The sequence below is a fragment of the Myotis daubentonii genome, chromosome 2, assembly GCF_963259705.1.
Source record: "Myotis daubentonii chromosome 2, mMyoDau2.1, whole genome shotgun sequence".
Taxonomy (NCBI): Eukaryota; Metazoa; Chordata; class Mammalia; order Chiroptera; family Vespertilionidae; genus Myotis; species Myotis daubentonii.
This window is the reverse complement of record NC_081841.1, coordinates 116452507-116478734: the sequence shown is the minus strand read 5'-3', so window position 1 is coordinate 116478734 and position 26228 is coordinate 116452507. Positions and strand designations below refer to the sequence as shown.

General features: G+C 38.1%; 1 protein-coding gene across 22 annotated transcripts in view; it reads right to left on the bottom strand.

Moving 5' to 3' along the window:
- SUPT20H (SPT20 homolog, SAGA complex component) overlaps nt 1-26228 on the bottom strand; it is a 52202-nt gene that overhangs the window by 2351 nt on the left and 23623 nt on the right. For 6 of the 22 annotated variants that reach the window (XM_059684351.1, XM_059684350.1, XM_059684349.1 and 3 more), the window contains 15 exons: nt 25872-26025; nt 25718-25774; nt 21294-21365; nt 16715-16863; nt 15328-15354; nt 14736-14768; nt 14044-14161; nt 10811-10910; nt 10522-10680; nt 8522-8828; nt 7874-8028; nt 4913-4968; nt 2652-2768; nt 1999-2104; nt 524-636 (listed from right to left, as the gene is read on the bottom strand). In XM_059684351.1, coding sequence (XP_059540334.1) covers nt 524-636; nt 1999-2104; nt 2652-2768; nt 4913-4968; nt 7874-8028; nt 8522-8828; nt 10522-10680; nt 10811-10910; nt 14044-14161; nt 14736-14768; nt 15328-15354; nt 16715-16863; nt 21294-21365; nt 25718-25774; nt 25872-26025 — 1723 coding nt within the window. Of the gene's footprint in view, nt 1-523; nt 683-1998; nt 2105-2651; nt 2769-4912; nt 4969-7873; nt 8029-8521; nt 8829-10521; nt 10681-10810; nt 10911-14043; nt 14162-14735; nt 14769-15327; nt 15355-16714; nt 16864-21293; nt 21366-25717; nt 25775-25871; nt 26026-26228 lie in introns of those variants that run through there. The other 16 variants (XM_059684355.1, XM_059684357.1, XM_059684356.1 and 13 more) reach the window with 11 other exon arrangements.

Sequence of the window (26228 nt, the reverse complement as noted above, 5' to 3'; positions counted from 1 at the left end):
ACACTTCAAAAATACATGTTACTTTGCCCTGCCAGTCTATATTGTAGTAACTCAGCAACTTCAGTTACCATTTTGTTGTATGACAGTTTATAGCAATATAAACCACCCTGCATATAAAAGATAGTCAACTACAATATGCTGACTTCCTGAGATAATGGAATGACATTTTTCTAAAACAGGTATGACATTTACTAATAGGAACACTGGCATTCTTGTCTTTTTCTGCAGTACAAATTAACCATTGGCATTGACAACTGTCTATTTCAAAATATAATGCAAACTAGAAAAATGGAATGTTAATGTGCCACCAGCACTTCATGAAAGATATTAAGTATGGCTTAAATGTACAAAATATATTCAGTGCTCCAATCTGACTGGCTAAAATGTCACACTTAAATAAAATTTGCTAAACTATCTATTACTATATAGTCTTAAAAGACAATAAAATAAAACTAAGGTTTTTTTAGGTACTTTTGGAGCAGAGTATCTTTAAAATGTAATCAGAGTGAAGTTGCTGGATTACTTGTATCTGTTGCTGCTGCTGTTGAAAGGCAGAGGAGGCAGAGGAGAGCTGGAATCTCTGCTGAGGAAGGCTTTGCTCAGGTCTGTTCTCGGCAGAGCCAAGCTGAGACAACACTACAGAGAGGAGAAGGGGAAAGCAGGCCAGTCAAAAGTTTGAAGGCTACCAGGATTAGAAAAGGACAACACAGAAAACGAAATAGAAGAGTTATCAGTATGATTAATCTTAAGTATCAAATCAGACATTTCAGAATAAATTTAGTCTCCTGTTAGTTGAGGGCACTTCCTGGACATACAAGGGGAAGGAAGTGCAAATGTGCTAAGCACTGTATCTCTTCCTGCATCTCACTGAAATTTGGTAACAGTGCTTTTTGTTTAGAAGGCTTTCTTGTAAAATGTAAAATACATGACTTATTTTAAAATATAATTAATAAAGTAGGAAAGGGGGGAGAAATCCAAGCTACCATAATGACATAACTGGTAAACAAGTGCTATTAAAAAATACTGCAATGAGTATCAGCCTATATTAGTAGCAACAGAGATGGTGAACTGAGCCTGTGCATTATTACTTTTTGAGCTGAGTGGGACCACAATAATTAGTTCAACCCTCTCAATGTAAAAAGGAAGAAATTTCAGGTGTAGATGATTTGAATGACTCAGGCAATTAGTGGCAGGTCTGGAGCATGGAGCATTTTTATGATTTCTCAGTCTAGAGTTCTTTCCACTAAATTATATAAGAACTTTACAAAATATATATCTTGGGGGGTAAAGGATTATAAAAATAACTTTCAAAAATTCTCTAGCTCTAAATCTCTACATGTAAGACCTTGCTTATTCTAAATTCAGACACTGGGAGTTACCTGTATATGATTATAAAGGCACCAATGATAATTCAAAATGTTGACATGATCTCACTCATTTAATCCTCAAACTCTGTAATTACTATTTTCAATTGACAAGATAATCTTCACTAAAGACTATGGTTCACCATAACTGGTTCACCATTTTACTGTTGGAAGTGGTAAGCAGTCATTTAGTATAATCTCACTTTCTTACAAATGACAAAAAGTGGCTTATAGAAGTTACATTTACTGACATTATATCTTAATTCATGCAAGTACAAGATACCAGAATGAGAAAAAAATATTATGCAATATATAAATGCCCAGAAAAAACTAAGGAGTTAACAACTTTGGTAGCTTCTTAGTAAGTTGGATAATTGTATAAAATTTTGCCAACAAACTAACACAAGGAAAACACAACTGTTAATATATGTAGTGTAGAATCACTTTAAATTAATCAACTGTCAGTGGGAAAAAACTGAGGGCTATCAATAAATTGATTTAATAGTTTGCAAGTAAGTATACCTATACTTTTTCCTACTTAATGCTTGCAAGAGAAGGAAAAATAATTTTAAAAGGTGAGATCCCAACTAGATTAAATAGTAAACTCAACATATGAAGTCATGAAGATACCAACCAGCTGCCTGTGACTGCATAAAACTTCCTACTCCAGCAAGATTAATAACAGCAGCATGCTGAGCAGATAAGGCCTTTTCTTGACTGGTTGAGCCTTGTTCAGAACCCTAAATAAAAATCATACATGAGTTGTATAAAAAGAAAAACCATTTGTGTTGGTAAGAAGAAATTAATATTTTCCTTACAGGACAAAAAAAATATCAGTTTTAGACTCATAAAAACAGTAACATAAGGAAAAGATTTCAGAAGAATTAGCAAGAACAAATCCTATATAATAAAAGCCTAATATGCTAAGTGTCCGGTCATCCAGTCATCAGGTTCAACCAATCAAAGCATAATATAACCACTCACTATGATGTGCACTGACCACCAGGGGGCAGATGGTCAATGGAGGAGCTGCCCCCTGGTGGTCAGTGCACTCCCACAGCTAACCTCCCATTGCCGGCCAACCTCCCGCGGTCCCTCCCTCCGGGCCAGCCAGCCCCCACAATCAGCCCAATCGCCTCCCTCGGGCCAGCCAGCCCCCAAAATCAGCCCAATCGCCGGCCAGGCCAAGGGACCCCACCTGTGCACAAATTTGTGCACCGGGCCTGTAGTACGAAATAAAGTTACAATTCCATAATACAAAACATGGAAAGCTAGTAAAGCACATACCTGCTCCACTGGCTGTTGAGGACTGGAAGTTGTGGGTTGCTGAGGTTGTTGGGGTGTAAATTGAGAGAGCTGCTGCTGCTGCTGCAGAGTGTTGAAAATTAGTGAACCACCTGGAAGCTATTAAGAATTTAAATATGAATTAATCAATTTCACATTGTTTAAATTTCTTTATTCCACAAGTATTTTTGGAACATTCACTATGTGTCAAGTACTCTTCTAGATATTGAGGAAACAGAGGTAAACAAAAATAAAAGTAAACATCTCTGCCCTTTAAAAGAAAGGTTTGAAAACAATTTTTAAGTGTTATTACTAAGGGCTCTCAAATATGTTAACACTATCAAATCATTCTGCTTCAATTTAGTGACATATACAAATATGCACATGGCTTTTAAATTTTTTATGCCTCAATACAAAACAGCATTAAGTACATTAGAAAGTAAACAAGAAGCCAGTGAAAATCAGAGACATACTTATGAAAACTCATCTCTCAAAATTTGTTCTAGCTTTGCCAAATCCCAGGACTTCATGGATGCTTATATAATATAGTGAGAAATTCCAAAGCTGAAAAGAAAGTGCATTAGATGTCCATATTTAGTTTGGAGACATTACCAGCTTTGTCATTCAGAATCTAAATTAAGTTAAATTAAGGAAAGGTTTTAAAAAGAAGTATTCAGAAAAATTTATGTTAAAAATTAAAACTAGAAATCTCAAATGAATCAGGAAACAAATGGTTTTTCTTTTTTATTCTATAGGGGTTTAAATTATAAGCCCTTTGAAGTCCTTAAGAACAGTCCAAATAAATACCAAATACAGAATTCTGAGATCTGTAGAGTTAAAAAGTAAAAAAATAAAAATGGTGTCCTTGGGTCAAAATCTCTACACCCAGCACAGCTTATTGTTAAATAAATTTGGGCACAGCACAGGTCAGATGTTCCTTCCTCAATCAGTTAGATAATAAATGTAGCAAAATTAATTTTTATGGTGGCTTTGTCATTATTCTTTATTATCAGTTCTATTAAGGAATTCCATTCCTCTTTTCACTAAGACTAATCCCTGACAGAAATTCCAACAGCAATATGTAGGAAAGTTGAATAAACCAATGTGATTTGTGATTTGTCCATATTGCAAGTAAATTGTTCTGTAATTATAGTCTGTATATAGTAACACTGTATTTGAAACTTGGACAAGAAGTTTTAAGTTTTGGCTCTAAACACATTTCCTGATTTATTTCTGAACTAGAGGCCTGGTGCACAAAATTCGTGCATGGGTAGGGTCCCTAGGCCTGGCTGGCGTTCAGAGCTGATTTATGGGGTGACCGGTGGGGTGATTGAGGGCCCCCCACTGGCACCCGCCTTTGCCGCATTGGGGCCTGTGGGCTGGGGGCAGCTCCTGCATTGAGAGTCTGCTCCCTGGTGGTCGGTACGCGTCATAGCAACCGGGCGTCATATCGACCAAGCATTTTGCTGTTCAATTTGCATATTACGCTTTTATTATATAGGATACCAGATTGAGTTGATTTGTCTTTTACTGTTATTTCCCAATTTTGTGACTCTAAATCTTTATGTTCTTGTCTACCTTTTCTAAATTCTCTGTAGATAATCCTATAAATTTCCAACCTGGGATAATAATGGAGTCCAAACCTTACAAAGGACCTAGAGCCTAACACTCTAAATATTTTAAGTTCACACTCAACATGTATGAAATCTCCACTTTTGATCTCTCTTTATATGCTGCCTATGTTGGCATTGATATCATTTATAAGAAAAGCCTCATCATTAGACACAAATTGTAATCTAACGAATATTTACCAAATGATTCTTAGGTGCCTGGCACTGTGTTAAGAAATCATTCTCCTCAGGAAAAGAACAAAGCTATTTTTAAATCCTCTATTCAAGTACAAAATCTTTTGTAAGCAAAAAGTACTACATATATGTAGACACAAAATATTTATTGAGAAAGGAATTATTTTTTAAGTATAGGTACTACTGCTATTGTAGGCAACTGTTCACTTTGTAGTTGTCAATTCTCTGCATCAAAACATTGAGTTCTTGATTTGACAGAGGTCAATGAAAGTGTAATATGCAGGACACCCATTCTTTCTTCCTACCCTCTCAACCATACAAAGGTAGCAATTATAATCATATCCTCAGAAGATTCTGAACCATCTCAAAATTTCAAATGCTGACACATATAGGTATGCACTGTTACAAAAAAAAATCAAAGTATGAAAACTTTAATCAAGAGCAGTGTTTCAGATTTACCTGAAGTAGATTCAAGGGCCTGAGACTTGAAGTAGTTTTTAAACCAAATGGAACACCTATTAAATACAATTCCTGGTTATAACAGGGAATTAAAACTATTAAACATGAAAACACTTTATACTAATATAGCATTTTAAGTACTTTCTGCATAGATTTGCTTGATTTTCTATACTTTTAAAATGATCTTAAAAACAATACCCATCAATACTGAGATCAAAGATGTGCGCAATACATGTACATTTTATTCTATATTTGAGAAACTGAGACTTCTTTATCACTATTTTGACTGTTAGCTGGAAAAAGTTATCTAGACATAGGCAGAAGCCATAAATATAATTAAACTAGCACAGTTATGGCAAACATATTTCAGGTGTTGGCTTCTATTGACATTCCTAAGTGCTATATACTATATAGTACACAATAATCATAACAACCATATCTCTGAGAACCAGTGTGCTCCATGCAATTATTTTAAAGTACAAATGCTAATATGAATAATACTAAAGTACAATGATTTTTGTTTATAGGGTCAAACTAATAGGAAATAATACTGTTGATTTTGTGACAACATAGAGCACATCATAAATCGGGGTTGGCAAACTTTTTCAGTAGGCCAACTGACTAAGTTTTGTTGGATATTCTTCCTCTTCATTTTTCTTTACATTTTAAACACATCCTTAAAAATGTAAAATCTACTTTAGACTGTAAGATTTTTTATTTGCTGACCCTGGTCTCAAAGTACATGTATATTTTTCTCACAAACGATATATACCAATTTGAACACTAATTAAAAATGTACCTAGTCTGCTAAGCAAATTTTATTTTAAAAGGTAAGAGGCAGGCCCTGGCAAGGTAGCTCAGTTGGTTGGAGCACTGCAGGTTTGATTCCTGGTCTGGGCACATAAGGGAGGCAACTGATCAATGTTTCTCTCTCACACAGATGTTTCTCTTTCCATTCCTCTCTCTCTCTAAAAATCAATAAAAAACAGTCTCAGATTAAGTAAGTAAATAAATGAACAGATAAGTAAGTAAATAATAAAAAGGTAAGAGGCAGGAAATTTTTGTATAAGAAACTTAAAAAAAGCATAATCAGATGAAAATATGACACTATTGATTTTACTTTTGGGAATTCTCATGAAAAGAATTGACAAAACTCCCTTTAAAGGTAAATAACAACTATATAATGCTTATTGCTTATCAAAGGCACTTCATTTATTTATCTGAAATACCTATTGTAGTTAGAGAAAGTTACCCATACTTTACATCAAATGAAATGGAATCTAAGGAAGAAAAACTGACTTCTTTCAGGACCCACAGTTTTAGCATCTGAAGCCATGTAAACATGAACATTCTAAATTCAACATCTGATTCCATTTCCAGTGCTTCCACCACTATAGCATATTAAAATAACATCAGCCAAAATTAGGAAATTACAGAAATATGTTAACATGCTTGTATGATATTCTTTGGGCTCTCTTAAGTCAGTGATTTTCAATTGATATGCTGCAAGAATATTTAAGACATGCAAGGGGTACGGACCTCTTTTCGCTAGATTGTTAAATAAAACAAATGACAACAGCCTACACAACAATAGCCATCTGGTGTGAATGCTCTGTCTTGAACCATAAATATATGTCATATTATAGAGTTGTATCATAAGGTTGCATCTGATTGGTCAATTCTTGGTATAAGAAATCCTTATATACAAGTATAGGCACCTGATTTTTTTTTAATCCTCACCCAAGAATATGTTTTTATTTTTTAGAGAGAGCGCAAAACATCAATTGGTTGACTCCTGTATGCTCCCCAACTGGGGATTGTGTGTGCCCTGACCAGGAATCAAACCCCCAACTTTTTTTTTAAATTTTATTTTATTGTTTAAAGTATTACAAATAGTAGTACATATGTCTCCTTTTTTTTTCCCCCATAAGCCCCCAACTTTTTGATGTATGGGGTGACGCAGCTGAGCAACCCAGCCAGGGCTAGATACTTTGTAGCAAAAAGGGTAGGTAATTACTATCATTATTTCTTTTTGTAAATCAATCAAAATTATACCTATTTTTTGTCAGATCGGCAAAAATATATTTTTTGGTGTGCCTGACACCGAATTTTAGAAATTAGTTTATGTGTGCCATGAGGTAAAAAAGGTTGAAAATTATTATCTTAAATCATATAAAGTTTTTGATTAATTTTCTTACTATGTCAAGTTTGTTTTTCCTATTAAATTTTTTCTTAGCAGAAAACTGGATTGTGCCAAGATATTACATTACATTTTCTTAAGGAGCATTAAAAAATAGCACAAGCTGTTATAGCTGTTTTCCAGTATATGAATTAACAGTTACTACTACAATAAAACTACTATTGATGGTAGCGAAGATTTTTTAATGGTTAGGTCTAAGGTATAATTTAAGCACTTCATCTGTATATACTCATTTAATGCTCATAATTAAGAGGCAATAAGGTATTATTATTATCCCTATTTTATTTATGAGAAAAGTGAAGCACAAAGGTAACTTTCCCATGATTACACAAAAAGTTAAGTTACACAACTGGGATTCAAACTCAGGCAGTCTGCCTCCAGAACCTGGGCTTTTAATTGCCATGCTATGTCACCTTTCTTGCACAATATATGTTTTCAAGATACATTCCTTTTACCGGAGTAAGACTACACTGATAATAATAAGACTATCAATGTTAACTTTATTATAATGTGTAGAAGGCAAAGATATAATTTGCAAAGATTTATAGGCTTATCAAGTTTCTTTCCAGAAGTTGATTGCTAGATGATTTTTAATTTAAATATCAGAACTTTAAAGGCTTTCAACATTAGACTTTGCTTTAAAAAGAGCCTTTTTGACATGATACTATGTTAAATATTTTTAATAACAGCATTAAAATGACATTTTTACATCAGCATGTATTTTAATTTTTTAAGGAGATTATTATATTCAATATTCTGACCTGCTTGAGAAGCTGCCTGCATTGTACCAGGTAATGCATTTGGTAGCAGACCTCCTGAGGGGAGAAGGCCACTCAGGTTTATTCCTGCAGGAGTTATGGCACCAGTGTTACAGCCCAGCATAGAATTTGAACCATTCATCAAAGCCTGAGCTCCACTACAGGAGAATAGACAAAGCATTAAACTTACAATATATAAAAATAAAATCAGACTTAATTCCTTACATTAAAAAAAGAAAAAACACCACCACTATTAAACCAATTAGATAATTCTATCCTAAGTATTAATTTCAAGGCTGTTTCCTTTTTATACTAGAAAGTTACAGCAAGGTTAGCTAAAATTAAGTACACATACTGCATATTAATCAAGGTTATAATATAATTTCAAAGAGTAAAGCATTAAAAGATAGTAACAGAAGACGAACAGAAAAATCTAAGCTACTGTCAATATGTAATAGTATTGTATCAGTGCACATAAACAGATGTATTACCTAAAATTAAAACATACTTGGTTGAGATAGCTTCTATCCATATTTAAAGTATTTTCTTTCAGTTTCAGTAACATGATTTTATTCTTAATTTCACAATGAGAATTCATTCAGATTGGTGAGAATACCTTTTGAAAAAATCAGGGCATCAATGAAGACTTACCAAACAGAGCCCACTACATTGATGAAGTTAAGTCCAGCAGAGTTTGCCATGACCTGGGTGGCTGTGGTTCCTGGAGTTATAGATGTTACCATGGTGGAAAGAGGAATGGTCGTTACAGGCATTGCCTGGCTCAGAGACCTTTGCTGCTGAGCAAACTGAGTTAACAAAGTGGGCTGAGGGGTGAAGCCTGAATCTTGGGGAGTAGGGGTAGTTGAAGGGGTAATAGGAGTTGAGCTCTGAGCATCAGGAGGGTGTGGGGTCGATGAAAGGGTTGGTGTAGGAGTAGATGGCTTAGGAGTTCCAGATCCTGCTCATTGAGAAAAATAAAAATTGCTAGGTTGTTATAAATGGCCAGTCTTTTTAAAAATAAGGTTAATGGAATTTTACTTAGCACTGACAATTTGTTTCAGGTTTGTTTTTTTTAAGCAGTTAACTGCAAGTGAAAATTTCTACACATGATACATGAGTGTTGCTACACTCAATTACAATTAAGGATGCAGTATATCACCTAAAATTCCCATCAGATGTTATTATAGTAATAGTAAAAATATACATTTGTATTCTACCACATTACCCATTTAAGTTATTTTCCTATATGCTACCTCTGGTCTAAAAAGTTTAAAAGGAATTCAAATTAATTTTTTGTTATTCACAATTTCACTAATTTAGGACTTCATTTAAAAATATTGCTTATTTTCTGTAACAGTCTGAGATAAACACTGAACATATTTAATAAATTACATATGGTTAACAGTCATATTTGGTACCTAAATATACATGTTTAGGTCCTAACACATCAAGTTTATCCTGACAAGCAAATTACAAAACACAGCAATAAAGCAAATATTTGATAGATAATACTGCATCTTTAACAGTAACTGTGTACTCTATTTAATTGTAGAATGTACAGAAAATCTGTTGTGAATGAAGTATGCACAGTTTATCAACTTTTTAAGAAAAAACAAAAACCAAAAACCAAAAAAGTAAAACCAAAAGCTCTTGAGGTGTTTTCTTTTTTAGCTTTCATGTCCTGCAGAAAGAAAGGAAAGAAATGTGAATGTCCAGAAGCTGTCACTCAACCCTTACTTAAAGTAACAACTGTGTGCAGATTAGCATAATTCATACCCACAACATAAGAAGTGTGAATAAGACTTTCAGGAAATTGATATATTTTTCTTTGTGCAAAACAAGAAGGCAGAAAAATTACACCTTTTGAGCTATCAAGATGAAGATGTTTATATCTAATGAGAAGACCACCCTATCACTGTGCAGTGTACTAAAACTTTCAGCACACTTTAGTTACCTATAAAAAAAAATTTAAAAAACTGGAATGCTTTCTTGCAAATTGGGATTGAAATATCTCAGATATTTATTAATTTGAAGAAATTCTCCCAAAAGAATTCTTATAAAACTCTTCTTAATGATAAAAAAAAGTATTCAGTACTAAAAATTACATTTTAGTTATCTTCAGAATAATGCTTTATAATCATCACGTTTTACTAACTGACAATTTATAAGAGTGTAGAGTGTTTCAGAAAAATTGGCTTTCGGTTTATTGTATCACCACCTTGGAAATAGTTGGCTTCTTACATATACAAAGACAGGACTGCAACAAGAACTCTTATGACATTTTTTTCATATTAGCCCCAGAGTTTACATAAAATGTAAAGTGACCCTAGGATAAAATGAAATAAAAAATATTTTGGAATCTTATTGCCATATCTAACTACCAGATTTTTTAAAAGGAGATGTATAGGCTGTAAGTCTATAAGAAAGGTTTACACAAGGTGCATACATAAATATAGAAAAACAAATAGAATTATATTAAACACATAATACATACAATCAACAAGAGATTTGCCTCAAGATTATCAAAACTTATACATTTTGGGTACACAGTTCATCCAGATCTCACTATTTCACTGGTCAAAAAAGCTATCTAAGAAACACTAAAGCTAAAGCTTATGAAGAGTTAATGTCAGAATTAAATCAGGACTCACTTTGTGATGAACTGGCAGGTGACAGGGCAGCTGGAGAAAGCATGCTAACTTGACTGAGATCCACAGATGACTTTCGAGAAAGACTTGGTGGCTTAGAAGCTGGAGGAGGAGTTGGAGATTTAAGAAAGCTGCTGGCCTGTTGTGGCGTAAAATAGTTACCTAGAATATAAAATTGTTTCTTATAATTCAAAATTTTATGAAAATCAAAATATGAGTAAAATTTTAAAAACAAGTTATGACCATATGCTATTTCTTACACTAGAATACAGAAAATTAAGGAATGTAATACCTGTGGAACTATTTCCTGAGCTTGAGGGAAGTTTGATGGGTGGAGGTCGATGTTTTATTCCTTTCCCTAGTACTGAAGACTGAACTGAAACAGTCTCAGGCTGTAAAAAACAATGACATTAAGTATACTTGTTACAATTAAGTATCTCATAAATTAATACCACTATAATTCCCAGAAGAAAAAACATTTTATTTTTTAAAAATATTTTTATTTCAGAGAGGAAGGAAGAGGAAGAGAGAGATAGAAACATCAATGATGAGAAAGAATCATTGATTGGCTGCCCCCTGCACACCCCCTTCTGGGGATAGAGCCCGCAACCCAGGCATGTGCCCTTGACTGGAATAGAACCAAGGATCCTTCAGTCTGCAGGCTGATGCTCTATCCATTGAGCTGGGCAGAAAAAAAAACATTTTAAAACTGCAAAGTACTTGCAGTGGTTATAGAGATTGAATATTACAGATGTTACAAAAGAATAAATTTCAAATAAGGACATCTTAAACAGAAACAATGAAGGAAAAATTTCCGAGTAAGAGAATGGGGAGAAAGAGTTTGTGAGAAAGGGGCAGAGGAGTAAGATGGAAACAAAGCTTAATCCTTAAATCTTTTCCAGAAAAGTAGTAACTACTGAAGCCAGGTGATTCATTACACCTTTTGCTCTACCTTCGTGTATATTTGAAAATTTCCATTATAAAAAGTTAAATATATGCCGAAACCGGTTTGGCTCAGTGGATAGAGCATCAGCTTGCGGACTGAAAGGTCCCAGGTTCGATTCCGGTCAGGGGCATGTACCTGGGCTGCGGGCACATCCCCAGTAGGGGATGTGCAGGAGGCAGCTGATCGATGTTTCTCTCTCATCGATGTTTCTAACTCTCTATCTCTCTCCCTTCCTCTCTGTAAAAAAATCAATAAAATATATTTTAAAAAAAAGTTAAATATAAAGTTAAAAGTAAAAACAAAGCAATTGCTACATCTCTCAAAAAATAACATCACAGATTACCTGAGAAATAATTAGGCACAAATAACAAACAACACAAACAATATTTGGCATAAAAAAGAAAACAGGAAAAACCAAGATGGCGGCATAGGTAAACACCGGACTTTGCTGCCTCGCACAGCCACTTCAAAAATACAACTAAAAGACGGAACGGACATCATCCAGAACCACAGGAAGGCTGGCTGAGTGGAAATTCTACAACGAGAAGGAAAGAGAAAAGCATACTGAGACTCAGAGGAGGCGCAGTGCGGAAGTAAAATACTAAGGTACAGAGGTGCACACGGAGTGAGCTGGCGGCTGAGGGCAGGGTTGTCGTTTTCAATCGGGAGGGAGTCTCAGGCTCCGAGCTCCAGTTCTGGGCGAGCCTCTGGGGACCCAGACTCATACAGGAGAAGCGGGACTGTCTGGCATCGGTCGGAACTCTAGGGCAGCTTTCTCTCGGAGGGGCTTGCAGCGATTGGCGAGACACTGAGAAACTGGGCCTCTGAGAGCAGCCATACTGCTAGCCCCGTCCTGTTGATACCCTGGGACCTGCCCTGCCCAAGCCCTGCAGGGAGGCTTTTGCTGGATAGCCTCAGGCAGAAGCTAGATTAGCACCTCCCTAGAGATCCAGGAGCCAGTGTACGCAGAGGTCAGAGTGGGACCATCCAGTTTGCAGGTCCATGGAACCATAAAGGACACATTCAGGGGGCGACTCAGTGAGCACCAAAGCCCCATTGAAGCAAGCCTTGCCCCGGAGGGGTGTCTCCAGCACAGAAGTTCTCCCACTGCAGACACAGCTGATTCTCACAGCCAATTGGCCTGGAGGTCAATTCCTCCCAGTGATACCTACAACAATCAAGGCTTAACTACAACAAGACTGTGCACAAAGCCCACAAGGGGGTGCACCAAGAGTGTCCTCCTCAGGTAACTGGGGAGGCTGAACCACTGGGCCCTAGAGGACACTTAGCACAGAAAACCACTTTATCAACACAGGGAAGCACGAAAAAATGCGGAGACAAAGAAACAGGACACAAATGACAGAAATGGAGGAAAGCAAACTGCTGGATATAGAGTTCAAAACCACGGTTATATGGTTTATCAAGAATTTTCTAGAAACTGCCGATAAACTTAATGAGATCTACAAGAAATCTAATGAGACCCTCGAGGTTGTGATAAAGGACCAACTAGAAATTAAGTATACACTGACTGAAAGAATATTATATAGACTCCCAACAGCAGATTAGAGGATGGCAAGAATCAAGTCAACGATTTGAAATACGAAGAAGCAAAAAACACCCAACCAGAAAAGCAAAATGAAAAAAGAATCCAAAAATACGAAGATAGTGTAAGGAGCCTCTGGGACAGCTTCAAGTGTACCAACATCCAAATTATAGGGGTGCCAGAAGAAGAGAGAGAGCAAGATATTGAAAACCTATTTGAAGAAATAATGACAGAAAACTTCCCCTACCTGGTGAAAGAAATAGACTTACAAGTCCAGGAAGTGCAGAGAACCCCAAACAAAAGGAATCCAAAGAGGACCACACCAAGACACATCATAATTAAAATGCCAAGAGCAAAAGACAAAGAGAGAATCTTAAAAGCAGCAAGAGAAAGAAAGTCAGTTACCTACAAGGGAGTACTCATACGACTGTCAGCTGACTTCTCAAAAGAAACTTTGCAGGCCAGAAGGGAGTGGCAAGAAATATTCAAAGTGATGAATGCCAAGAATCTACAACCAAGATTACTTTACCCAGCAAAGCTATCATTCAGAATTGAAGGTCAGATAAAGAGCTTCATAGATAAGAAAAAGCTAAAGGAGTTCATCACCACCAAACCAGTATTAGATGAAATGCTGAAAGGTATCCTTTAAGAAGAGGAAGAAGAAAAAGGTAAAGATACCAATTATGAACAACAAATACACATCTATCAACAAGTGAATCTGAAAATCAAGTGAATAATCTGATGAACAGAATGAACTGGTGATTATAATAGAATCAGGGGCATAGAAAGGGAGTGGACTGACTATTCTTGTGGGGGGAAAGGGGTGAGGGGGATGCGGGAAGAGACTGGACAAAAATCGTGCACCTATGGATGAGGACAGTGGGTGGGGTGTGAGGGAGGAGGGTGGGGTGGGAACTGGGTGGAAGGGAGTTATGGGGGGGAAAAAGAGGAACAAATGTAATAATCTCAACAATAATAAAGATTTAATTAATAAAAAAATAAACAAACAAACAAAATAAAGAAAACAAACACACACTTCTGTTTCTTTCCCTGGAGAAAGCTGACTCATGCTGGCTGAGCCACTGGAGCTGTGCAACATCTTGACTGGACACTTGGCTTCATTCTGGACCAATTCCTGGTACTGATTAACTACTCTAAAATATTAGAAAAAGAAAAAAACAACAGGTAAGAATTACTTAACTCTTTTAAACATAAATTTATTATGTAGAAAATAAGAAGTGTTAATTAAAAAGTTGCATCAAGTTAACACAAAAATTAAAATTTGACAGTTTACCTTTTTGTTAAAAGTACTCTTTTAATCTTTTCAATGACAAGCTAATGCTCAAAATCTTTTGCACTTAAATTAGCAATCTTAAAATATATTTTCAGTATCTTATTTCAAATACAGAAATTACATGGGTTATTTTTTAGTCAATAAGCAGTCAAAAAATTACCCCCTTCACTTAACATTCTGATTAAAGTGCTACATAGAAAGCATCTTCCTTACCTACCATAGGTATGTCTACATTTTTTTATTTAAACTAAAGCTCTATTTTAAACATTATTCTTTTAGTTGTTACTTCCCTAATTCTATTTTTTTAAATGCTAGTAAAACCTATGGCATAACTAAAATCAAACTTCTGATTCCTAATGAAGTACTCTTTATCCTCTAAGAGGGAAGATTTTCATATCTATCTAGATCAAAAATAAAGAAGCTAGTATTTTTACCGTTCAGCATCAGTCTTTGATCCTATAATGAACCTAAAATATTTAAAAAAAGAAAAGTATTAGATAAGAGTTCTCTTAGGGAGCACTGGGATTACTTTTGAAGGCTTCCATATTTTACTGACAGTAACTTAATAAATTAAAATCCACCAAGATATGAAACAAATTTAAAATAAATATATAGCAAAATTTGGCATTGCAAAATAAATAATATTGTGAATAATTTGGCTGGTTTAATTTAAGGAGGATTTATTTTGCCAATAAACTTAAGTATCAAAATATAATCTGGACTGAAAGTTACCAAGTGCTATACAACCCTACAAGTGTCTGTTCTACAACAAAATTCACTGAACTGTGTGCAAGGCCTTCTTTTCACTTTAACCTATAGCAGCTCTTCAGCTATAGTCCCAGCTGATTATTCAACCAATGGTTTTAGAAGTCATCAGTCTACATAGCAGGAACACAATATATTTTAGACAAGGAAGATAGTTTACTGGCAACTCAGAAAAAAATGTCTTCGCTACGTCTTCAAAGAGTTTGACATTTATGTGTTTTCTTAACAGATTTTAATAGTGAGTTTATTTTTTTTAATTACCAATTTGAATGATCTTCTGTGGAGGAGCTGAAACACAAAATGTAAAAAACAAACAAACAAACAAACAAAAAAAACCTGGTTAATGCAGCTCAAACTTTAACTTCATAGTTATTAAATCAAATAATTTATGAATATGGAGAATGACTGAAAGATAATAAACCATACAGCATTTTTGCAGCAACTTCCTAATATAAAGGCAAAAAAATTTTATTTTCTTCTTGCCAAATCTAATTGGGTAGCTTTCTTAACCAATTTTTAAAAATAAGAATATATGTTATTCCCTTGTGTTTAAAAAAAGTTCATAAATTGCCCTGACCGCTTTGGCTCAGTGGATAGAGCGTCGGCCTTCGGACTGAGGGTTCCGGGGTTCGATTCGGGTCAAGGGCATGTGCCTTGGTTGTGGGCACGTCCCCGGTGGGGAGCGTGCAGGAGGCGGCTGATCAACGTTTCTCTCTCATCGATGTTTCTAGCTCTCTATCCCTCTCCCTTCCTCTCTGTAAAAAATCAAAAAAAAAAAAAGTTTATAAATTGATTTAAAATGACCAATATATATCTTTAAGGGGAAGATTTATACAAATAAAGGTAATAAAAATATCGGATCCTTCTAACTCAGTATACAATAGAAACTGCTAATGTAAAAAAAATTAGCAGAGAACTCCTGACCGCTACTGTTTCCTCCCATCGACGTTTACTTAGAGCACTGGTTCTCAACCTTCCTAATGCCGCGACCCTTTAATACAGTTCCTCATGTTGTGGTGACCCCCAACCATAAAATTATTTTTATTGCTACTTCATAACTGTAATTTTGCTACTGTTATGAATCGTAATGTAAATATCTGATATGCAAGATGTATTTTCAATTGTTACAAATTGAACATAATTAAAGCATAGTGATTAATCACAAAAACAAAATGTAATTATATATGTGTTTTCCGATGGTCTTAGGCAATCCCTGTGAAAGGGTCGTTCGACCCCCAAAAGGGTCGCGAACCACAGGTTGAAAACTGCTGAGTTAGATATTTGTGAGGTTATTCTTTAAAATCCATCTTTCTGCTGTAGTTTCAATTAGTATTTTGTGTACATAAAGACTTTATAAACAATTCAACACAGATCTGGTCCCTGCTTTTTTTCTCCTTTTTGTTATTTCTTATTTTCAAAACATTATCAAGTTGATTAAAATAGAAAACTAATAAAAACAAAACTAAATACTGGTACCTTGTACTAAATATATGTAGTTCATAAATTTAGGAAGCCAAATCTAATTAATGTATTTAAGTAACAAATGAAACCCCAAGGGAGAAGTTTTATTCATTAATGGTTGATCAGTAGTTGCTAAATGAATTCTGATGATTGTTTTTGTTAATTACATGTATTTAACAGAACTCACTGGGATGGAGAAATCTGGCTGTCAATCTCTTCATCTTTACATGGCTGAATTTTACCATAGTAAAGTGGATCACCAAGTGACTGCAAAATGGTCAGCTTTGTTTTCTGATTACCAGCTTCACATTCAAATACATAATCATCTTTGACATCCTGAAAAAGATAGAGCATCCCATTATGAACAAAAGGGGGCTATGGAGACATCCAGTAAAGATGGTGGCACAGGCAAACGTGGTACTCCCCGCCTCCTACAACCACACTGAAATTTACAACTAACACACACAGCAACCATCCTTCAGAACCACCTGAAATCTAGCTGAATGAAAGTCCTACAGCTAGGGAATTAAAGAAGAAGCACATCAAGTCTGGTAGGAGGACCGGAACTGTGGACCTGGCTGGTCCCACACCCATGTGTGGCAGTTTAAAATTAGGAGGGATATGTTAGCAATGGAGGTTTCCCTGAGGAATACAGGGTCGCTGGACCACATCAGGCCCCCAGCCTAGGGTTCCAGAGCTAGGAAAAGAAGTCCCCATAACTTCTGGCTGTAAAAATGAGGAGTGTGGTTGAGTGACATGAAGGCGGCGGGAGTCCCAGGCAGTTCCTCTTATAGGGCCCACGCACAGATTTACTTGGACTCACTCCCTCTGAGCTCCAGTGCTGGAGCTGCAGTTTGAAAGGAACCTGGGACATTTAGGGAGGAACTACCTTGTCTGGAATCAAGGCAAGAGCTGGAGGGGTAGCTTTCTCCCAGACAGAAGTGCTGCAAGAGGCCAGTGTTTCTGTGCTGAGCTCTCTCTATCATAGAGCTGACAGGCTGGGCCATATCTGAATCTCCTTCAACATGGCTTACACTTCTCACCCACCCTGGTGATCCCTGAGACACCCTCCCTACTTGCAGACTCATCCAAGCCATTTCCAGTGGCTTTTCCATATAACTGGCCTCTCCTGCCTCTTCTTTGGATTTTCCTAAAATCTCTCAAACAAGTAGCAGCTGACATCAGCGTTCCAGGTACTTCTCAGTAAGGGGTCCCAGGCCCTGCATTCGCCACAGCCCACCTTGGTTCACAGCTTGGCCTCTCCTGGGCACCTCCAAACTCAACATAAATAGCAGCCATCTACAGACTGCTTTGTAGCTCATACTGGGTAGCCCCAGGTAGGGCACAGGCAGAGGCTGACTTTGCACCTCCTGGGAGGGCCCAGAGGCAGTGCAACTGGTGATCAACTTCGACCACACGAGATTACAACCCTACCACTTTCATGAGTGACACTGAAAGGGTGGACACAGTGAACACCAAAGCCCCACTGAACCAAGTCCAGTTCCATAGGGTTGGCTCCTGCACAGCAGCTCTTCAACTATAGTCCCAGCTGATTACCACAACCAATTGGCATGGGGGTCAATCCCTCCCAATGATACCAATACAAATCAAGGCTCACCTATCTTATGACAGTGCACATAGTTCATACAGGGGTGCTGCTGGGGTGCCCAGCTCAGGAAACTGGTGAGGCTGAGCCACTGGGCCCTAGAAGATACTTACCAAGTCTAGGAGACATAGCAGATCTACCTAATACATAGAAACAAACACAGGGAAGCAGCCAAAATGCAGAGACAAAGAAATATGTCACAAATGAAAGAAATCTCCAGAAAAAGAACTAAAGAAAATGGAAGCAAAAAACTAATAGATACAGAGTTCAAAACAATGGTTATAATGATATTCAAGGAACTTAATGAGAACTTTAAGGAACTTAATGAGATCAACAACATAAAAAAGGACCAGAGAGAAATGCAGCATACACTAACTGAAATAAAGAATAATTTACAGGGCTTCAACAGTAGAGTAGAGGATGCTGAGTCAAATCAATCATTTGGAATATAAGGAAGCAAAAAAACACCCAATTAGAACAGCAAAATGAAAAATCCAAAAATATGAACATAGTGTAAGGAGCCTCTGGGACAACTTCAAGGGTACCAACATTCACATCATGGGGGCACCAGAAGGAGAAGAGAGGGATCAAGATAACCTATTTGAAAAAATAATGACAGAAAAATTCCCCTATCTGGTGATAGAAATAGACATATAAGTCCAGGAAGCACAGAGAGTCCCAAACAGATGAACCAAAGAAGCCTACATCAAGGCACATCACAATTAAAATGCAAAACATGAAAGACAGAGAATCTTAAAAGCAGCAAGAGAAAAGCAGTTAGTTACCTACCAAGGGAGCACCTGTAAGACTGTCAGCTGGTTTCTCAACAGAAACTTTTCAGGCCAGAAGGGAGTGACAAGAAATATTCAAAGTGATGAAAAGAAAGGACCAATATTACTCCACCCAGCAAAGCTATCATTTAGAGTTGAAAGTCAGATAAAGAGCTTCCCAGATAAGGAAAAGCTAAAGAAGTTCATCACCATCAAATCAGTATCATACGAAATGAAGAAGAAGAAGAAGAGGAAGAAGAGGAGGAAGAGGAGGAGGTGGAGGAGGAGGAGGAGGAGGAAGAGGAAGAGGAAGAAGAGGAAGAAGAAGGAAGAAAGAGGAGGAGGAGGAGGAAAGAAAAAAAGAAAGGAAAAGGAAGAAGGAAGAAGGAAGAAGAAGAAGAAAGAAGAAAAAAGAAGAAAGAAGGAGAAGAAAAGGAAGAGGAAGAAGAGGAGGAGGAAGAGGAAGAAGAAGGAAGAAGGAGAAGAAGAGGAGGAGGAGGAGAAGAAAAGAAAAGAAAAGAAAAAGAAGAAAGAGGAGGAGGAGGAGGAGGAGGAGGAGGAAGAGAGAGAGAGAGAGAGAGAGAGAGAGAGAGAGAGAGAGAGAGAAAGAAAGAAAGAAAGAAAGAAAGAGAAGGAGGAGAAGGGAAGGAAGGAAGGAGGGAAGGAAAGAGAAGAAGGAAGAAGAAAGAGAAGAAGAAGGAGGAGGAGGAGGAGGAGAAAATATGACCAGTAAAATTGCAATAAATGCATATCTATCAACAGTTGAATCTAAAAATCAAAATAAATGAACAAGGAATCTAATGAAAATAGAACCAGATGCATGGAAACATGGAACAGACTGACGAATCTCAGAGGGAAGTGGGTAGTAGAGCCAGGAAGAGACTGACTAAAGAATTTAAATGCATATACGCTTTACCTATGGACACACAATAAGGTGATGAAGGCTTGGGGTTGGGTGGAAACTGGGTGGAGGGGGGCAATGGGGAGATTAAAAGGGAGACATCTATAATACTCTCAAAAATAAAGATTTTTCGTTTTTTTAAAGAAAAATCTCAAGATATCAGGAAAAGCGCACAAGAAAATTCAACATCTGTTCATGATTTCTAAAAACCACTGGGAAAATAGAAATAGAAGGAAACTTTCTCAAGAAAGAGCATCTACAAAAGTAAAAAATAAAGAAATCTATGGCTAACATACTTAATGGTTAAAGACTGGCCCTGGCCAGGTATCTCAGTTGGTTAGAGTATCTTCCTGATACGCGAAGGTTGTGAGTTGGATCCCAGGTCAGGGCACATGTGAGAATCAATCAATGAGTGCAAAAATTAAGTGGAACAACAAATAATGTTTCTCTCTCTCTCTCCCCACCCCTTCCTCTCTCACTGAAAACAACAACAAATCAATAAATAAAAGTTTTTAAAAAGGGGGGGACTACCTGGCAGACCTGACAAACTCAATAAGTGAAGGTAACCACAGGGGATGTTCTGATCATAAAAACTCCCAACTGATTATGTTATAATGAAAGTCAGGTCCTAGCACCTATTTATGATAAATTAGTCTTTTACCTTATCCATTGTTTTTGCGTGTCTAAGATAACATACTTAAAATGTCAGAATGATCTCTTCCCCAAACCTCCAGAGATAAACACCCAAGGCCTGGGGTAAAACAACCCCATCATTCCTATCTTTCACCTGCATACCTCTGTAAACCATGTTATATTCGATGTTAACTATCCTGCAGCCACCAGTGGGAAAAAAAAAATTACCACTCTTTTACTTTTTATCCAATTCAAGAGATTTCCCTGCTTTACCTTCTCCTGCTTCCTTAATTTACCACCAATGGCTTTCATGTAACATTCCTTCTTGTCTTTACCTTTGATTAAAACATATAAAGTAAGCTATAAAACTTATTCTTTAGGGTATTTTCTCAATCTTTTGAGATTTTGCTTCTGGATCTGGCCTTTAGCTTTGGCTCAGATAAACTCTTTAAACCGTTCTTTCCTAGACTCCAGACAAACACCTCTAGTAGACACAATCAAAATTAACAAAAATCAGACATAAATGACATACTAACAGATTTGGCAATAGGAAGACATTTCACTTCCACATTTACTTTATTTAATAAATTATGCCCATTTCTCCCGTTATTATTACAAATAGGGAAACTTACATAGAATACTTCCTTAGGAAACATACTTAAAATAACTTACTACTTACTAATTTGAAGCAAAACAAATCAGAACCATCAATATGCAACCAAAGCAAAAGTAAAAATGCAGTTATGCATTAAAATTAAAATTAAAATTACCTTTTAAACTGGAAGCCACACTTTGTTTAAAAAATTCAGATCCCAGATTAGGAACATTAGAAATGAAGACTATAATGGTTACTTACATGGGCTGGCCAGACTGTTGGTTGTGAGTCATCAGATTTGATAGACTTTTCCACTTTAGCATATTTCTCCACCTAAGCAATCAAATCAAGAGATACGAGATATAATGAAATCAGTATTAAGACCAAAGAGAAGAATCTAAGTAACAATACAATATACTTTTTAGCACAAGAATTCTTGAGTCACTAATATCACTGACTACCATCTTAAGTAGTTTAAAACTTTCCTGATATATTCAATTACACCAGGGGTCCTCAAACTTTTTAAACAGGGAGCCAATTCACTGTCCCTCAGACCGTTGGAGGGCCGGACTATAGTTTAAAAAAAAATTATGAACAAATTCCTATGCACACTGCACATATCTTATTTTGAAGTAAAAAAACAAAACGGGAACAAATACAATATTTGTATTTGCATGTGGCCCGCGGGACGTAGTTTGAGGACCCCTGAATTACACTGACTGGTTTTTAAAATAAAACAAAATTAGAATCAAATTATTTGCCATTAAACAAACACAATAAATACAGTGCTTTCTTAGACAGTGCCTCTTCTTTTTATTCCATAAATTGTATCACATTTGTCCTTTAGGAAAATCAGAATGTCTGAGCGGTGATTAGGATCAGCATCTTTCCCATTGGTTGGATTTTTAATGAAACAGGAGCTAGCATGTAACAGTGGGGACAAAACTGGAAGGGAACTAGGGAAGTTACATTAAACTTGATCAAATCTATATGAACCTTTCCCAGTTTTTAGTCAGACTTGGGCCATATATATTGTATATTTCCTACTACTCTATGCAAGTCAAATGCTCTCATATTTCTGATAACCATGACCTTGTTTATGGTTTTTTTTAATCCTCACCTGAGGATATTTTTCCATTGATTTTTAGAGAGAGTGGAAGAGAGAGGGAAAGACAGAGAGAAATATCGATGTGAAAGAAACACATCAATTGGTTGCCTCTTGCACACTCCCTAAAGAGGGCCCAGGCCGGGGAGCAGCCTGCAACTGAGGTACATGCCCCTGACCAGAATCAAACCCAAGACCCTTTACTCCAACACTCTATCCACTGAGTCAAACCAGCAGCAGTGGTCGGCAAACTCATTAGTCAACAGAGCCAAATATCAACAGTACAATGATTGAAATTCCTTTTGAGAGCCAAATTTTTTAAACTTAAACTATATAGGTAGATACATTGTTATTAACTTAATTAGGGTACTCCTAAGGCTTAGGAAGAGCCACGCTCAAGGAGCCAAAGATTTGCATGTGGCTCACGAGCCGCAGTTTGCTGACCACTGGCTAAGGCTAACTATGAACTTAAGAGTAACTTAGACTCACCTGGGTAACTGGTAAAAACTGGGATTTCCATGTCCCTATCCTGGAGACCTGATTCAGTAAGTAGGTATGAAGTGAAGCTTGAAATCTATGTTTAACTGGTATCCTGGACGATTTCATTTAATCAAGCCAGATTGAGAAACTGTGTATTAGGGCTTTGTTACTCAAAGAGTGGTTTGTGGACCTCAGTACAACACAACCTAAGAGCTTGTCAGCACTGCAGCATTTCAGGCCCGAGCCCAAGCTTGCTAAATTGGAATCTGCAAGCAATCCAGGTGATTCGTATATACATTAAAGTTTGGTAAGCACTGCTTTAGATATCCAGCCAGCCCTCTAAATCTATATTTCACCCTTTGATATTTACACTAAATATCTCCTTCGCAGGCTGCATTCCTAGAGGAGTACATAAATTACCAAAAGATAATGTGGCTTACTCTGAGTTACATATTCAGTCTACTTTTAATGATTTTGGCTTTGTGCTTTTCACAATTTTTTTTTAAATCATCCTATCTAATAAAAGAGAAACATGGTAATTGGCGTACGACCGCTACCCTTCCCATTGGCTAATCAGGACGATATGCAAATTAACTGCCAGCCAAGATGGCGGCTGGCAACCAGGCAGCTTAAACTGAACATGAGGCTTGCTTGCTTCAGTGACGGAGGACTGCAACGATTCCCCGCCTGCCTTGCCGGCCTCTCAGCTTGCAGTTTAAAAAACAGTGTAACAAACATAGAAGCTAAACAAAACCCCAGAAACCAGCTTTCAGAGAGCTGGGATCTCAGAGCTGGAGTTGATACAGAGTTTCGATTATAAAACCGAAACAAACCAGATACCTGTTTTCAGAAGCTGAGGCCTCAGAGCTGGAGCCAAACCTCAGAGCTAAAGCTGGCCCAGAATAAAAAGAAAAAAAAGAGCAGTTGGGAGCTTCAGTCCCAGCCTGAAAACAGCCCTCAGCCCCTCACCCAGACTGGCCAGGCACCCCAGTGGGGACCCCCACCCTGAAGGGTGTGTGACCAGCTGCAAACAGCCATCATCACCTCATCCAGGATGGCCAGGCACCCCAGTGGGGACCCCCACCCTGATCCGGGACACCCTTCAGGGCAAACCAGCTGGCCCCCACCCATGCACCAGGCCTCTATTCTATATAGTCAAAGGGTAATATGCCTCCCAGCACCGGGATCAGTGGAGCTGAGAGGCCTCCCGGCACCGGGATCAGCGTGACAGAGGGCAGCGCCCAAACGCCCTGATCGCCCTGTGGCTCTGTGTGTGACAGGGGGCGGGGCCACAACCTCCCTATCGGCCCTGCTCTGTTTGTGATAGGGGAAGGCGCCCCAACCCCCTGATCGCCCTGTGGCTCTGTGTGACAGGGTGCGGCGCCCCAACCGCCCCACCCCACAGGCCCTGGTCTGTGTGTGACAGGGTAGAGCCATAACCTCCCCATCGGCCCTGACCTGAGTGTGAGAGTGGTGGCACCCCAACCCCCTGATCGGCCCTGCTCTATGGGTGATAGAGGGCGGCGCCCCAACCCCCCCCCCCCCATGGGCCCTGCTCTGTGTGTGAGGGGGTAGAGCCATAACCTCCCCATCGGCCCTGCCCTGAGTGTGACAGTGGCGGCGCCCCAACCCCCTGATCCGCCCTGCTCTGTGTGTGACAGGGGGCGGTGCGCCAACTCCCCTATTGGCCCTACTCTGTGAGTGACAGGGGGGAGCTCCCCAACCCCCTGATCGGCCCTGCTCTGTGCATGACAGGGTGCAGCGCCCCAATCCCGTCATTGGCCCTGCTCTGTGCGTGACGGGGGTGGCACCACAACCTCCCCATCGACCCTGCCTTGAGTGTGACAGGGGGCGGTGCCCCAACCTCCCAATCAGCCCTACCCTGAGCGTGACTGAGGGTGGCATCGCAACCTCCCAATCCGCCCTGCTCTGTGCATGACAGGGGGCGGCGCCCCAACTCCCCAATCGGCCCTGCTCTGAGCCCGACCAGGGGCTGCACCTAGGGACTGGGCCTGCCCTCTGCTACCCGGGAGCAGGCCTAAGCCAGCAGGTCGTTATCTCCCGAGGGGTCCCAGACTGCGAGAGGGCACAGGCCGGGCTGAGGTACCCCCCTCACCCCCCCGAGTGCACAAATTTTTGTGCACCGGGCCTCTAGTCCTATATAATAAAAGGCTAATATGCAAATCGACCAGTTGCTATGACGTGCACTGACCACCAGGAGACACTCAACTCAGGAGCTGCCCCCTGGTAGTCAGTGTGTTCCCACAGGGGAGAACTGCTCAGCCAGAAGCCGGGCTCACGGCTGGTGAGCGCAGCGGCAGTGGCAGGAGCTTCTCCTGCCTCCGTGGCAGTGCTAAGGATGTCTGACTGCTGGTTTAGGCCCGCTCCCCATGGAGTCGGACATTCCCTGAGGGCTCCCGGACTGCAAGAGGGCACAGGCCAGGCTGAGGGATCTTCCAAGTGCACGAATTTCATGCACCAGGCCTCTAGTAGATAATAAGAATAGTACATGTGTTAGCTTGGAAAGAATGCAGAAGAGCAAACATCTGTTAAAATAACTAACCAATTATAAAAAGTTGAGTAAATAATAAAAAATGCAGGAGAAAGGAATAGGAAAATAAAATAACTAGAGACATCAGAAGATCCCTTTCCTGTCTTTGATCATGCATATTATAGACCACCAAAGAATACCACCCAAGGTTCCTCATCTTGGACACTGCTCTAATATTGTTAATTTTTAAATTTACCCAGTTTGAGGAAGAAGCATTGCTAGAAAATTATGATAAAATATTAAAAACAAAAAGAGGCATTTTATGCATATTATATAATATGAATCAACTTTTCCCATGATTTAAAATTCTTTGGTTATTATTCCTGCTCTAAACACAGACCTATATTAAGGAGTTACAGTCTTATTACACAAGTAAATGTAAAAGAAGAATATACCTTCTAAAACTGAGCAGCTTGTTTAAAGAACAATTCATTATTTTGTTTTTAAAAAAAAAAAAGTAAGATTCTTTGTTTGCCCAAAGTATAAGCTACTATTAATTAAACTTAGGAACCTTATATAAAAATAAGTGAAATTCATGAATCAACTTACATCCACTTCAGAAGGTACAGTCAAGTTACAGGGACTCCTTTTCCACATATCTACACACTGAAAAATTAAAAACAGTATAAAGATTCTGAAAATTCAAAATAAGGCAAGGCTTTTGGCATAACAATAAGCTTCATTTTAAAAATATACTACTTACATTTCCTGCTTTAGAAATTTTGAGGTCATAATGCTGACCTACTTTTCTTTCCTTTCTTTTTTGTAAGAAATCAAGTAACTTTAGCTGAGGAGGTGGACAATGAGACAGATCCTGCTGTCGATTCAGAGAGGACCTGGAATACCTCTTGAAACACCTGAAATATTAAGAGATTTGAAATAAACTAAGCTAATAAAAGAAATTCAGAATAAATATGGGTTTAAATAAGTAAGCATTAAATATGTAATTAAATCACAAGTATCTGTAGAATACCACCACTTGCCAAGCATGGTCCTAGGCACCAGTGAAATAAAAATGAACAAGACAAACAAAATTCCTGCAACCATGGAGCTGACAGTC